Below are 15,513 nucleotides of genomic sequence, written 5' to 3' on the forward strand. Positions count from 1 at the left end.
AGGCGGAGGTTGCAATGAGCCAAGATCATGCCACTGCACTCCAGCCTGGGCGACGAGCGAAACTCCCTCTCAAAAAAAAAAAAAGAAAGAAAGAAAGAAAGAAAGAAAGAAAAGAAAAGAAAAAGAAAAAGAAAAAGGAGTTTCCAGCAGCCAGAAAGTAGAGTTCTTAAAACTGGAATACCAAGAAAAATGAGTACACTAGCTACGGTTCTACAAATGCTCCTCCTCCCTTCCTGAAATTCAGGGTACAAAAGTCAAAGCAGTGTTCTTCCTCCTAGCATGTCAAGAGGCTTCAGCTTGAACCAAGAACGTTACCTCCTTAAACGACAGTGTCCTGGTAATGTCTAAATTACTTATACTGGGTCAACTTCATGCTGGAAGCAAATTATATTTTCGTGAGGATTTGGATGCCGTGTCAAAGCGTCATCTCCCGGATTTGTGAGTGGCATGGGACTGCGCTGGGATGGGGGGAAATGGGTGTGCTTTAGTGAGGCTTTGAAGAATTCAAGATGAGAAGTTAAAAGAAGATACTTTGGCAATCATTGTTCACCAAAGCCGAAGTCCAAATGTCTCCATTCGTAATTTCAAGAGAAAACACGGAATTTTGGGAAAAGAGACACTAGAATGCATTTAGTCCAAGGTACTCACCCATTCCTATCACAGGACACGACTCCCCAGAGGTCCAAGCCATCCCTTGTTAAGGTGCCTGTCTAAACAGAAACAAATGCTGCATTGACTCTGAAGATCCAGGCAAGGCGCGGTGGTTCATGCCTGTAATCCCAGCACTACGGGAGGCTGAGACAGGAGAATCACTTGAACTCAGGAGTTGGAGACCAGCCCAAACAACACAACAAAATCACCTCCCTACTTTAAAAAAAAAAAAAAAAAAAAAAATCCAGGGTCCCCATAGTGAAGACTCCATGGTGCGGATAAATAAGGTCTTTCTGTAATGAGAAAACGCTTCACAAACTTATTAACAGGATCAAAACTTCAAGGAGGGGCACCATGAGGGGGTCTCTGGAGTGCCCGCTGGAAGTGTGATGAGCTTATGCCAGTTGTCTAACAAGCTGGAACTTAATCTTTTCCAACTTCAGTGTCCTCCATAACAACGACAAAAAAAGTATCTTCCTCACAACCTCAGAGGATTGTTTTGAGGATCGAATGGTGGCCTACATGGATGGGAAAGTCCTCGATATAAAATGGGTGAGCCCTAGTTTCACAGCAGAAGTTTAAAATATGTCATTAAAATAAGGAATAGAGGGGAATTTTTACCTACAGGGCACTGTGTGTGAAAAGACTCGAAAAAAATGGTTTGCTATTTGGTAAAAAAAAAAAAAAAAAAAAGGTGTTGGTATTTCTCTCAGTGCAATATAATAGTTAAGAATTCAGGTTAGGTTTAAACACCAGTTGTATGACCAGAGCCAATTAATACCTCTAAATATAAGAGCTCTTATTCGTAACATGGTCATAATCTCAGAGAGTTGTGGTGAAGATTAAATGGGATAACATAAAGTGTTTCATTTAACATCTAGCATACAGTAAAAGCTAATAATAATCATAATTACTCATAATTATTGCCCATTTTTTATACAAATTCAGGTCACAATTATCTCTCCCACTCCTGTTTCTTTTTCCAAGTCCAAGGATATAATCTCATAAATAGAATGTCATTTCTTACGTTGCTAGTTTGATCACAAAATAATATTAAAATGGTGGTAAGAGTTATGTTGACTTTCTATTCTTGGTAGATCTTTCTGATATTCCAATAATTATAAAATACAGCCCTGATCCCATTAATTCTCAACTATCGAAACCTTCAGTATACTGCTGAATGAATATAATTTCAGTTTGGGAAAATAAAAGAAGTCCTCAAAATGAATAGTGGTGATGGCTGCAGAACAGTGAGAAGGTACGTAATGCCAGGGAACAGTACACTGAAAAATGGCTAAAATAAATGTTATGTTATGTGTATTTTACCACATTTAAAAAGTAAATTTAAAAAAGTCAACAACAGCAACAAAAGCCTTCAATAACTCTCCACTGCTTAAAATATATATAAACACTTTCTAAGCCAGACATTCAAGGTCCACAGATAGCCTCTCCCATTACCAACAGCCTGCTCTAGTCAAAACCACACTCTCTTGCTTTCCTGCCTCCATGCCTCTACCCATGCCCATCTGTTTACAATGCCCTGAAAGGCATTTCCATCTTATTCTCTCAGAACTCCCACCTTCACCCCAGCATATGTGTGTACAGACTAAACAAATACAATAAAGAGATGGTAGAATAAGAGGCTGGTTGGGAATAACTGGCATATAATCAAGGGTAGTTTTAGACAATAAACTACAGATGGGAAAATACAGCCAAAGTTTGATATGAGTCTCATAGTAAGGCACAGTTTAATAAACTCTTCCTTTCTTATTCGTTCATTAATTCAATCAGTCTTTATTGCACACTAACTCTCTGCCAGGCAATATTCTTAGCATCAAGGATACAGCAGTGACGAGAGTAAAGGGTTTAAATTTTGTTCTTTGTATGAAGGTTTTGACTGCAGAGAAAAGGGATGCTATTTTAATTGCTTGTCATAGGATACTGAAGTTGGAAGGACCCAAAAAGATTCTCCTATTTAGCACCCACTTCTTCTCTAAACCTTGGACTCTGCGAGCTCAAGAGACGTATCTTTGCCAGATCACGCATCTAACCAGGGATAAAATGAAGACAGCCACCCACATTCTATGTCTCCTGCCTTGCAAGAGGGTAAAAGTAGATACACATGATGACAGCAATGGTAAAAACTGATGATAACAATAAGGATGAAACACACATGCCTTGTCAAAGCAGACCAGGTTTAACTGTCCACACACATTGATCCTCTGGGGGCTGATGCAGAAGATGCCGCTCTTCTTCAGTCTCCTCTGGGCATAGATGATGCCCGTGGTCAGAGCAGCAGGCAGAGCAGGAGGAACCGCAATTGTGATGACGTCAAGGGCTTTCCTCATCACCTCCTCTGGAGGTTCCTGGACGACAGTCACTCTTTAATTATTACAGACAAGTCACTGATGAACAGCATATGACTCTGCCTTTTTTTTTTTTCTCTTGTTGAGACAGAGTTTCACTCTTGTTACCCAGGCTGGAGTGCAGTGATGTGATCTCGGCTCATTGCAACCTCCACCTCCCGGGTTCAAGCGATTTTCCTGCCTCAGCCTCCTGAGTAGCTGGGATTACAGGCACCCGCCACTATGCCTGGCTAATTTTTGTAGTTTTAGTAGAGACGGGGTTTCGCCATGTTGGCCAGGCTGGTCTCAAACTCCTGACCTCAGGTGATCCACCTGCCTCGGCCTCCCAAAGTGTGGGATTACAGGCGTGAGCCACTGTGCCCAGCCTTCCTTCTTTTTGTCTACTTCTTTAGGTCAAATTTCAAGAAATGATATCAGTGGGTTAAAGGCATGACCATGTTTATAGCTCTATCTTTCGCCAAATAGCAATAAAAACAAATGTGATTTATATTGTTACCAGCAAAGAATAACGTACTAGTCTGCCATGACCTCACGAAAACTGGGTGTCTGATTTTATTTAAAATCCCTCGTTCGATAGCTATAAAAATGCTACTTTATTGAAAATATATTCTCAGATTGAAAAGGAAAAATAGTATAAAGTGTGAGGAAAAGAGAAATACATTGATATACCAATCAATAAATAGTTTTATCCCACTATCCCATGAAGCCTGTCTGTTATTATGGACTTAGTGATCAGTTGCTGATTGGGATCTGGAAGTCCACACACAGGTTTCAGGGCTTGGCTTTGTTTCCCAGGTTTGTAAACCACATCCTAGATTAAAGCCAACATGTACAGTACGAAATATATATAGATGAGTATGTACACATTTAATAAAAGAGCAAAGACAGCTTACCCCACTAAGCACATAGACACACAGAGTATAGATCATCCCAACGGTGGCTGTTCCTACAAGGCACAGGAGGAACCTGATGGCATCCCTGTACAACTTAAAATTCATTGGCTTGGGGTAGAGAATGGATCTCACAAGGTCTCCCTTTGCAGTGTTGAATCCTGGAACAACAAACGCACACCCCACACTCTCAGGAGACCAACAGTAGTGATCTCCTGTTAGTGCTCTTCCAAACCTCAGCACTGCTTTTGTTTCTCTCTACTGATATTTGAACAGTGTTTAAGCTCAAAGGCAATTGAAAGATAGCTAGAAAAATCCATAAATACTAGAACGGAAATCTCTATCTCAGAGCCCGGTACTCTCTCTGGCCTTCCTTTCCTCTACTTCCAATTTCAATGCATCCCAGAGACAGGAAAGCCCCGTACTGGGTGCACAGCACAGCTTTGCCAAATAGAATTTTATTTTAAGAAAATGACTCAAACGTGTGCATGCAGCGCATGTCACTTGAATTAAAATTAAGTGGTCCAGTAAATACTGATGGACTCACTTTTCTAATACTTTGCAATGTTACATTTGCAGTTTCTAGCCCACCCTAGAAAGAACTTGGGATTCAGGATTAGAAGACCTGGGTTCTAGGTGCAGCTTCGTCAACTGCTGGCCATGGTATTTTTAAAAGTTCATTGAATTGTGTGGCCTCAGCCTATTCATAGGCATAGTAGAAGCAGTAAGCATCTCTGCTCTGCTTGTTTGATACGGTGGAAAGAGTTTATATACTGCAAAGCACATAAATAATAATTAGTGTTATCAGTACTATCATTTTTACTAACAGGCATATGCCATAGTTCAATTGGTATTTAAAACATATGGATTTATATATATGTGGTGTGTTTTGTACCTATAGGTAAGACTTCTCCTTATCTATGGGTACCAAAAAAAAATGGAAAAAATGAGTAAGGCCTGCTATTTGATAGTACAAAGGGTGACTATAGTCAATAATAACTTAGTTGTATATTTTTAAATAACTTAAAAAGTGAATTGGATTGTTTGTAACTCAAACGACAAATGCTTGAGGGAAGAGATCCCCCATTCTCCATGATGTGCTTATTTCACATTGCAGGCCTGTGTCAAAACAGCTCAGGTGCCCCGTAAGTATATATACAGCTGCTATATACCCACAAAAATTTAAAATTAAAAAAACTATGATTATAAAGAAAAAACAGCTTCTCTTCACCTAAGAAATTTAAGGCACTAGACAAACTGAGCAAAAATATATCATTAAAAATAAGACAAAGGAGGTGATGCTAACCGGTCTGCAGTACCACTGCTCTCACGGTCCCAGAGCAAGCTGCCTTGGCCTGGATAACCTCTGTTCCACAGAAGAGGACATGCCGTTTGTAATCCGCTTCACTCTGTGTTTTCCAGGGCACAGAGCTATCCATCTTGGGTAACGGAGTTTTGGTGACTGGGATACTTTCTCCTACAGAAAACAAGCATCTTGTTTTGTGAGGCAGGATGACTTCCCTCATTTAAATCATGCCTGCACCCACTCATCATACAACAGACTTTTTTGTGTGTGCCTACCACGTGGCAGAGACAACCCTAGGTATTGGAGATACAAGCATAAACATAGTTTTTATTTCTAAGACGTCTGTAGTTTAGAATAGGAGACAGATAAGTAAACAAATAAGTATAATACAGTATTATAAATACTATAGGTATTGTAAATCAAGTACAGATGTCAAGATAGCTGGAAATAACTATTTAGGGAACCTCAAGCTGTGCAGTCAAGAATATGGAGTGTAGAGTATAAAGGGCCATGAGAGCTATCTAGGAGTCAAAGCATGGAGAACTCTAAGTGTCCACAGATATGTCTAAAGGCACTGGTGGGCTGGGCACAGTGGCTCATGCCTATAACCCCAGTACTTTGGGAGGTCGAGGTAGGCAGATCACCTGAGGTCGGGAGTTCGAAACCAGCCTGACCAACGTGGAGAAACCCCATTTTTTGTAAAAATACAAAAAATCAGTCAGGTGTGGTGGCTCATGCCTGTGATCCCAGCTACTCAGGAGGCTGAGGCAGGAGAATCGCTTGAACCTGGGAGGCAGAGGTTGCGGGGAGCCAAGACTGTGCCATTGCACTCCAGCCTGGGCAACAAGAGTGAAACTCCATCTCAAAAATAAATAAATAATAAATAAAAATAAAATAAAGCCACTGGTGACTGAAGGAGGATGTGGAGAGATTTAACCACTTTAATCAGGAGAGTAACATCATATTTATGCATAAGAGAGAGCACTCTGTCCATAGCACAGGGAATGAATCAAAGTCTGGTGAGGTTGGAGGCTGGGTATCCAATTGGGAAATAATCACAGGAATCCCAGTGGCAAGGGATGAGGTCTGAACTATGACAGCTGGCAGTGGGAATAGAAAGGAAGCACTGCATTCAGGAAACAAGGAAGTGGCCGGATACAGTGGCTCACGCCTTTAATCCTAGCACTTTGGGAGGCAGTGACAGGCAGATCACTTGAGCCAAGAGTTCAAGACCAGCCTGGGCAACATGGTACAACCCTGTCTTTTCTAAAAATACAAAATTAGCTGAGTGTGGTGGTGCATGCCTATAATCCCAGCTACTCTGGAGGCTGAAGCACGAGAATCACTTGAGCCCGGCAGGCGGAGGTGGAAGTGAGCGGGCATCACACCACTGCACGGCAGCCTGGAAAACAGAGTGACACTCTGTCTCAAAAAAGGAAAGAAACAAGGAAGTAAGGAGCTACAAAACTTGAGAAAATGTATTGGCAGGTCATAGAGACAGAGAAATTTGCAATGCTTTTCTAGTTCCTAACTTGGGAGAATAAGCAGAGGCTCAACATTATTCCTCAACATAGGGATTATAGGAGGAGAGAAAGAATTGTCTTTTGGCCACTATAAGCTGAAGTTGCCTTGTAGAATGACCATGTTGAGATGCCTTGTAGGAAGTTTGAGATTTATTTGGATTTGAAGCTCAGAGGGAGGCCTGGACTAGAGATATTTAGCCAGAACTCATCAGGTTTTAGATGATAATTAAAGTCACAGAAGCAGACAAGTTTACTTAGAGACCAACTATACAGTGAGAAGAGGAAAGGCCAAGGATGCAGTCACGAGCAGCACCAGTAATCCAGGAGATGGAGGAAGAGGAGCAGCAGAAGAAACTCAATGGGTATAGTCAGTGGTAGAAGAATTTGGAGAGAGAGAATTATCTTGGAAAGTTATAGGAAGAGAGTTTTCAGAAAGAGAGTTGGTCAGAATAGTCAAATGGAACAGAGAGGACAATAAGTTGAGAAATTTAAAGAATCAGGCTGGGCACAGTGGCTCATGCCTGTAATCCGAGCACTTTTGGAGGCAGAGCACTTGAGGTCAGGAGTTCCAGACCAGCCTGGCCAACATCGTAAAACGCCGCCACTGCTAAAAATACAAAAATTAGCCAGGTATGGCGGTGCACGTCTGTAATTCCAGCTACTTGATGGAGGCTGAGATGAGAGGATCGCTTGAACCTGGGAGGCAGAGACTGCAGTGAGCCAAGATCAAGCCACCGCACTCCAACCTGGGCAACAGAGTGAGTGAGACCTTGTCTCAAAAAGAAAGAAATTTAAAGAGTCCACTGGACTTGGCCATTGGGACTTTAGCAACTTTTACCAGTGCAGTGGGAGAGGCCTATTGCAGAGGCTTGAAGTGCTAATACAAGGTAATGAGTGAAGCCGTGAAATAACTGTGGGTCTGTTCTGAGGAACCAGTTTCTAAAGTCTTCTACTGGTCTCTGCAGAGTGGTCAATGGAAAGTCAGAGTTGCATTACAGTATATTAAGGCTACTTTCGTTAGGAAAATGGTAGTTGGCACTGCAGAAGTCCCAGCATTACAGGATTTTTAGGAATCTATGGATTTTTGAGGGAAAAGAACCTGCCTTGCCATGATCTGTGACACATTTATTCTTTGTCAGCTAACATAGGAAGAAGGTGGGTACACTTGTCTCCATTACCTGTCTTTCTGGGCTGCCTGGGAGAAATGGATTTGATCTGAACTTGAATGGGAACCATGATACACCCAGGAGAGTGCGTTCACAGCCTCCGTGTATTCACAGCGTCTCATTTCATCTCCGAGAAACACTCTGTGATTCTTCTTGATGTGACAGAAGTATCAGCTGAACATCTCATCATTACGCTATGTGACTGAGAAATCAAGGCAGTGTAATCTTAAGCAAGTCACCTCTCTGGACCTCAGTTGCCATGCCTGTGATGTGAGATAACCTCACAGGTCACAACCAGCTCCAGCATGCCATTTGTAAACGAACTACAGTTAGTCCGAACACCCAGTGTGTATTTTGGAAGCAGCAGGTTTTTCCAAATGCTGCCTCATGAATTTCTTAACATTTTCAAGCTAGGCCAGGAAGAATCTGAATGACCCCTGTGGGTTTCAGGATGTCGCTGATGATTTTCAAACCCTCCAAGTTTATTTAAAAACATGTTTTATTTAAAATAAATAAACATAAAAGTCACAGACAATTCTGAAAGATCTAATGATCTCTACAATCTTTTAAGGTAAATGAGAGGGTTGTAATCATCTTTTGTTCAGGAAAGAAATGTTAAACACTCAAAAACTTATTATTGTATCAAACGTAACACATAGAAAGAGCTTTAATTCGAACCCACAGATCCATTCACAGCAGGACTGAGTAAGATTTGTGGAAACAGGAAGGTCCCATAGCAGACAATGCTTTACAGCCAGCCGTTGTTATTCAGGGAGAGGAGGAGTAGGGACCACAGCAGCGAGGAGTGTGGGCCAGGCCACGGAGGTTGCCAGCTGTGGAGATAGAACTATACCTGTCAGCATGCCTTCATCCACCACACAGCTGCCTTCAATCAGAACGGCGTCACATGGCATTAGCACTTTGTTCCCCGTCAAAATTAATAAATCTCCAGGCACCAGGACGTGGGATTCCAGCTCTTGAACTCCAGCTGAAAGTGGGAGGAGACAGAGTTGAGTCAGGTTATTTTCCCACAAAAATATAATCCAACATCTGCGTAACCTGAATATCAATGAAAAAGCAACCATGGCATTTTTTTTTTTTTTTTTTTTTTGGAGAAAGGAGAACATTCCTCAACATTGATTCAAACTTTGAAAACAAAAAGAAAAGAATGTAACAAAATAGACTACATAAAATAAAAATCTTTGTGTGGCAAAATAATAAGAAAAAACTAATGACAAATTCAGAAACAAATCTGAAACTTACATTACAGATAAAAGGTTAATATTCCCAGCTGAGCACAGTGGCTCATGCCTGTAATCCTAGCACTTTTGGAGCCTAATGCGGCAGAATCATTTGAGCTTAGGTGTTTGAGACCAACCTGGACAACACAGCAGGAGCCCCATCTTCACCAAAAAATAAAAAATAAAACAATTAGCCAGGCATGGTGACACACACCTGTACTCCCAGCTACTTGGGAGGCTGAGGTGGGAAGACTGCTTAAATTTAAGCTCAGGAGGTTGACACTGTAGTGGGTGATGATCGTGCCACTGCACTCCAGCCTGGGTGATAGGGCAAGACCCTGCCTCAAAAAAAAAAAAAAAAAAAAAAAAAAATCCTAATAGATAATGAGTTCCTTTTAAAAAGAGATCTCCAGCAAATAACTGTATAGCAAAATTGCTAGATATTATCACTTCATACACACACACATACACGTGGTGTGTTAAGTGTGTCTGCAAAGCTGTTCATTCTTACCCATGATAAGAGAAATGAAAGTTCTTCCCTCCTTCCTCATTGCCTGCCTGTCTTCCTTTACTTCTTTTCTTCCTTATTCAGCCTTAAAGCTATTAGGGCCGGTGTAAGATAGGCATCCCTCCAGGGGGCTGGGTGGGGTGGGCTGGCAGCCTGCTCTGGGGTATTAGAGCCTAAGCAGGATGGAAGGGTGTTACCATGACCTGGTACAGGGTGTCAGAGCTTCAGCAGGGACAGAAGGGCCCCCATGGTGACAGTGGCCTGCTGTGGGATGTTGGGACCTGAGCAAGGAGAAAAAGGCATCTACATAGGAGTGGGATGAGGGGCAGTGGGAGCATCATTGGTGATGAAAGATTGGTTGCATCCAGGCAGAAATGGTACAATAAGTACAGTACTCTCCCTTGATCTCCAGTTGCACTTTCCATGGTTTCGGTTACCTACAGTCAACTGCAGTCAGAAAATATTAAGTGGACAATCCCAGAAATAAACAATGTATAAGTTTTCCAACTGTGCACCATTCCGAGTAGAGTAATAAATCTAGTGCTATGCGCTCCATCCCACCTGGAACAGAATCCATGCTGTATACACTCCCTGCTTGTCAGTCACCTGACTATTACATTGCCTGTTGCAGTATCCCTGTGCTCATTTCAGGTTACCCTTATTTTACTACTTGTGCCCCAAAGCACAAGAGTAGTAATGCTCTCAATTCAGTTATGCCAAAGAGAAGCAGTAAAGTGCTTTCTTTAAGTGAAAAGTTGAATTTTCTCAACTTAAAGAAAACAAAACTGTATGCTGAGGTTGCTAAGATCTACAGTAAGAATGAATCAATTATCTGTGAAGTTGTGAAGAAGGAAAAAAGAAATTTGTGCTAGTTGTGCGTCGCACCTCAAACTGCAAACATTACAACCACAGTGTGAAGTGCTTAGATAAAATGGTAAAGGCATTAAATGTGTGGGTGGAAGACATGAACAGAAATGTGTTCCAAATGACAGTGATCAGACTCAGTACTACCCATGGTTTCAGGCATCTACCTGGGGTCTTGGAATGTATCCCCTGCAGATAAGAGGGGACTCCTGTAGATATAATGAGGTTAACTAGCCAGGTTTCTCACTGAAGAAAGGAAGTTACAAATAGAGAAAGAGACACAACTACAATAAACCCTGTGGTAGTAGATTCCAATGGAAAATATCAATGTACTAGATAGAGAGAGATAAATAATATAGATGTAAATATGTGTGATTATAAGAATATATAAATATGTTTGCTAGTCTTTTTGTTTATACACCAATAGTAATGAGCACATCCAGTGCCCAGATTTTGGTTTCTAAATTCCCTTTCTCCCAATAAAAAGGCTTCCTTAGAGAAACGACTGAGTACAGGCTGGGCCAAGAAAAGTATAATGTAAGCTAGAACATCTTGTTGTGCCATTAAGTAAAGAAATGCTCAAAGAATGATGGGGACATATCACAAAAATATCAAAGCCAACTTTAAAGGGGTCTCACTGCCTAAATCTGTAACAATTTGAACATCAAAGTAAATAACGATAAGAAAGAACCATAACCATCAAATAAAATAGGGATTTATGAGTTCATAACGACTTAAGTAAATGAATAAATAAACAAGGAGAAGAGACAGATTTTCCTCACAGCAAAATGGCAATTAATTAATGTAGAAGGAGAGATAACATTAGAAAAATCATCATTTGGCAACTATCAAGGTAATAATTAATTTGGCCAAGAAACACCAATGTATGCTAAAACTAGTGGGTGAAAAATTGATGAAGATGGTTTATTTATATCATCTCAAAGTATCCCTCAATAAAATAACCATTAATTACAAAAAGGAAAAGAATAAATATGCAATGGAGAAACCTGGCAGACACCATTTAATTAATATAAGTTAGCATCACCAGTAATAGGACAAGTTGAAATTATGCACCATCTGAGAGGAAGCAGTGAAAATACAGCATCATGTCTGTGATATTCCAGCCAAAAATGCATAACCTGAATTTAACTATGAGGAAACATCAGCAAATGCAAACTGAAGGACATTCTATAAAATAACCAGAGTCAGAAGAGTCAAAGTCACAGAATTCAACTAAAAATTGAAGATTAAAGAGACATAGCAAACAACAGCATTGTGTAATCCTATATCTCTTTTCTATTAGAACATTATTGAGACGACTGGCAAAACATGAACAAGGTCTGACCATTAGTTGGGAGAAATGTGTCAATATGTGTCAATATTAACTTCCTGGTTGCACTGTCCTTCATGTAGGAAAATGTCTTTGTCTTTAAGAAATACACAGTAGACCCCATCTGTCCAAAAGAAAAAAAAATTAGCCACGCATGGTGGCGCACACTGGAAGCTGAGGCGGAAGGATTACTTGAGCCCAGGAGATAGAGGCTGTAATGAGCTATGATTGCACCATTGCACTCCAGTTGGGCAACAGAGCAAGTCCTGCCTCAAAAAAAAAAAAAAAAAAAAAAATGAATAAATAAAATAAAATAAAGAAAGAAAGAGAGAGAGAAAAGGAACACACACGAAAGGATGTGCGGGTGATGACCACAAAGCTACATGTCAGCAACTTATTCTCAAATAGTTCTAGAAAAGAAGTTATTTAAACTATTCTACAACTTTTTTGTAAGTTTTACATTACTTTCTAAAAAAGAGAGTGAGACATACGTATGAGATAACATTGCTCACCTTATGATTAGAAAAATGTGCAAAATTTCCAGCACATTCTATTGGCAAGGCTAGTAGGAAACAGTCACTGACACATTTCTGGTGCAAATGCAAACTGGCACAATCTCTACGGAGAGAAACTTTGGCAACATTTTTCTAGCAAAAGTACATATGCACTTATTTCTTAACCTAGCAATTTTACTTCTCAGAATCTGTGCCGAAGATATACTGGTGAAAATATGAAAAGACATATGTACAAAGCTTTTTATTACAGCACTAATTGTAGTAGTAAAAAACTGAGAAAAATTTTTTCAACAGAGGATTGACTGAATAAACAATGGTTCCTCCACACAAGAGAGTACCATGCAGCTGAAATAATGAATGAAGAATATCTATATACACTAAATGGTCCCTGGGAAACATAGTTACGTAGGTAAAATATACACAGCAGGAAATACAGTTAATTATGTTTGATATACCTCTATTCATCTAGAAGACAGCAGTATAAATATATAACCTGTTTTGTATACGTAATACAAAACTATGAATATTATATATAATCTGTTTATAATTGTAAATGTAAGAATAAATAAAAACCAAAATGATGATTCTAGAGAGAATGAAGACATAAGTCAGAAAGGAGAGGGATAGGAACCAGATTCCCTGGAATATCTTCTGTCCTATGGATTTGACTCTCAAACCATGTAGATATTTTCTATATCTATACAAAATAATACAAATAAAAATATGAAAAGCTAACACTAAAATCTAAAGCAAAAAGAGCAAAATAAACCTATCAAGTTGCTGGCATAACCAACAGAAAACTATTTTGAGTGACTTTAATGAACAATGTATAATTTGGCTGTACATTTCTAACGAGATGTCACAAATGGGAAAAAAATAATTCTAAAAACATCTTAAACTGTTTTTAGGAATATATCAATGTTGAGTGCAGTGGTTTGTCACTCTGAGGTTATTATATACAATGGGATAAAGCAAAAGAGTAATCTCTTCCTGTTATTGAGAATCAGAACTTTGGGTATAGAGATAAGAGAAACACAAGTACAATGAATAAAGTAAAGTAAAAAGCCCATAGTTCTAAACTTGAATTGGAAATTATAAGGTCAGTATGACTATGAATTCTAAACTTGAATTGGAAGTTATGAGGTCAGTATGACCTCATAATGCATTTTATCTTAAAAAACTATTTCCTAAGTATGTTTTCTAAAAAGACCTAGAAACAATGACTAACACATTAAAATGAGTACTTGTAACATTCTCATTGAGGTTTATAGTACCGTATCTGGTACTACTACTTCACTGTCCATTTTTACGTATGGAGACGGTTTCTTTCTTTAAACCTCATAAGCTGAACTCTGCTAGCTTCAGACTTTTCTTCTGTAGTTTTCTTACCTCTCTCAGCCTTCATAGAATTAAAGAGTTAGGGCCTGACTCTGGATTAGGCTTTGTCTTACAGAAGTGTGACTGGTTTGAGCTTCTGCTCAGACCACTACAACTTCTTCCACATCAGCAGTAAGGCTGTTTCGCTTTTGATCATTTGTGTGTTCACTTTTGGAGCAGTGCTTCTAATCTCCTTCAACAACTTTTCCTTTACATTCACAACCTGGCTAACTGGTGCAAGAGTCCCAGCTTTCAGTGCATCTTGGCTTTCAACATGTCTTCTGCACAAAGCTTAATCATTTCTAACTTTATTTGAAAATCAGAAACACGTAACTCTTCCTTTTGCTAGAACACTTAGAAACCAGCGTAGGGTTATTTATCGATCTAATTTTAATACTGTTGGGTCTCGGGGAGTAGGGAGGCCCGAGGAAAGAGAGAGAGAGATGGGAATGGCCAGTTGGGGAACATCTAACACTGATTAAGTTTGCTATCTTACATGAGCATGGTTCATAGTGCCCCAAAGCACTTAGCATAGTAATATCAAATATCACTGATCACAGACTGCCATAACAGATATAATCACAATGAAAAAGTCTGAAGCATTTCCAGAGTTACCAACACGTGACACAGAGATACGAAGACAGCACATGCTTTTAGAAAAACGGCACGGATAGACTTGCTCAATGTAGGATTGTCAGAAATCTTCAGTTGGAAACAAAAAATGCAGTATCTTTGAAGCACAATCAAGGGGCAATAAAACAAAAGTGCTTGTATATGTATCATAAGTATATCTACACACGTACTTGACTCTATTGAGGAAATCTGAACATTGCCTGTATAACTATTTTCAAATTATGAGGTTTTAAAAGATGTGATAAAGGAATTAAAAAGACTCTTTATATTTTAGAGCTATATGCTGAAATATTTTCAAATAAAATATAGTATCTGGGATAGTTCCAAAATAATATAGGGTGGAGAGTTAATAGAACAGATGAAAAAGAGATTCAATAGGTTGATAATTATTTAATCTGTGTGACAGGTACATGAGGTTTTATTATAGTTGTATATGTTCAAAGTGTTTTATCATAAAAAGTATGGACAAAAAAATGACCAATTATATTTTTAAAAGGTAAAAATTCACTTCCAGCCAAAAGAGAATAAAAAGGAAAAGAATTATCTTCCCACTGGAAACAACTGTATAAAAGATATGAAAAAATGGGTTTTAGACACTGAACATCAAACAACGAAAGAGATGGGAAACAAATAAAGGTGTTCTACATTTGCCACACTTACTGTCTTTAAAGAGTTTCCAAGCCACTAGGCAGAGAAGGGAAACCAGACCAAGTCCAGATGACTACTGAGTTCAGAACACAAAGATGAGCATCAATAGAGATCTTGGCAGCTTGAGTTCATAGCTGGGGAGGTAACTGTTCAGGGGAGAGCCACAAAGATCTGCAGAGGGTCTCTCCTTAATGTGAAGCAAACTACTGATCAGCACATTTACATGATGGAACTACTAGCAAATGAACAACTGAACATTTACATTTAAAAATATCATTTACAATAGCATCAAAAATATGAATTACTTAAAAAAAAACTGAGAAAAAGTGTGTAAGACAAATACACTGAAAACTGCAAAACACTGCCAAAGAAATCAAAGACCTAAACAAACGAAGCAGTGTTATATTCATAGAGCAAAAGATTGAAACATGTTACTATGTCAATTTGCCATAAATGTATCTATAGGTTCAGCACAATCCCAATAAAAATCCCAGC

At 39.3% G+C, this 15,513-nt stretch overlaps 1 protein-coding gene across 3 annotated transcripts in view; it reads right to left on the reverse strand.

The window, feature by feature from the left end:
• Positions 1–15,513, reverse strand: part of ATP13A4 (ATPase 13A4) — a 191,034-nt gene that overhangs the window by 63,363 nt on the left and 112,158 nt on the right. For all 3 annotated transcript variants that reach the window (XM_073023753.1, XM_073023754.1, XM_008009553.3), the window contains 5 exons: positions 8,756–8,890; positions 5,214–5,384; positions 3,911–4,068; positions 2,829–3,017; positions 649–710 (listed from right to left, as the gene is read on the reverse strand). In XM_073023753.1, the coding sequence (XP_072879854.1) occupies positions 649–710; positions 2,829–3,017; positions 3,911–4,068; positions 5,214–5,384; positions 8,756–8,890 (715 nt within the window). The remainder of the gene's footprint in view (positions 1–648; positions 711–2,828; positions 3,018–3,910; positions 4,069–5,213; positions 5,385–8,755; positions 8,891–15,513) is intronic.

This window comes from Chlorocebus sabaeus, chromosome 15 (genome assembly GCF_047675955.1).
Source record: "Chlorocebus sabaeus isolate Y175 chromosome 15, mChlSab1.0.hap1, whole genome shotgun sequence".
In the NCBI taxonomy this organism is placed as follows: domain Eukaryota; kingdom Metazoa; phylum Chordata; class Mammalia; order Primates; family Cercopithecidae; genus Chlorocebus; species Chlorocebus sabaeus.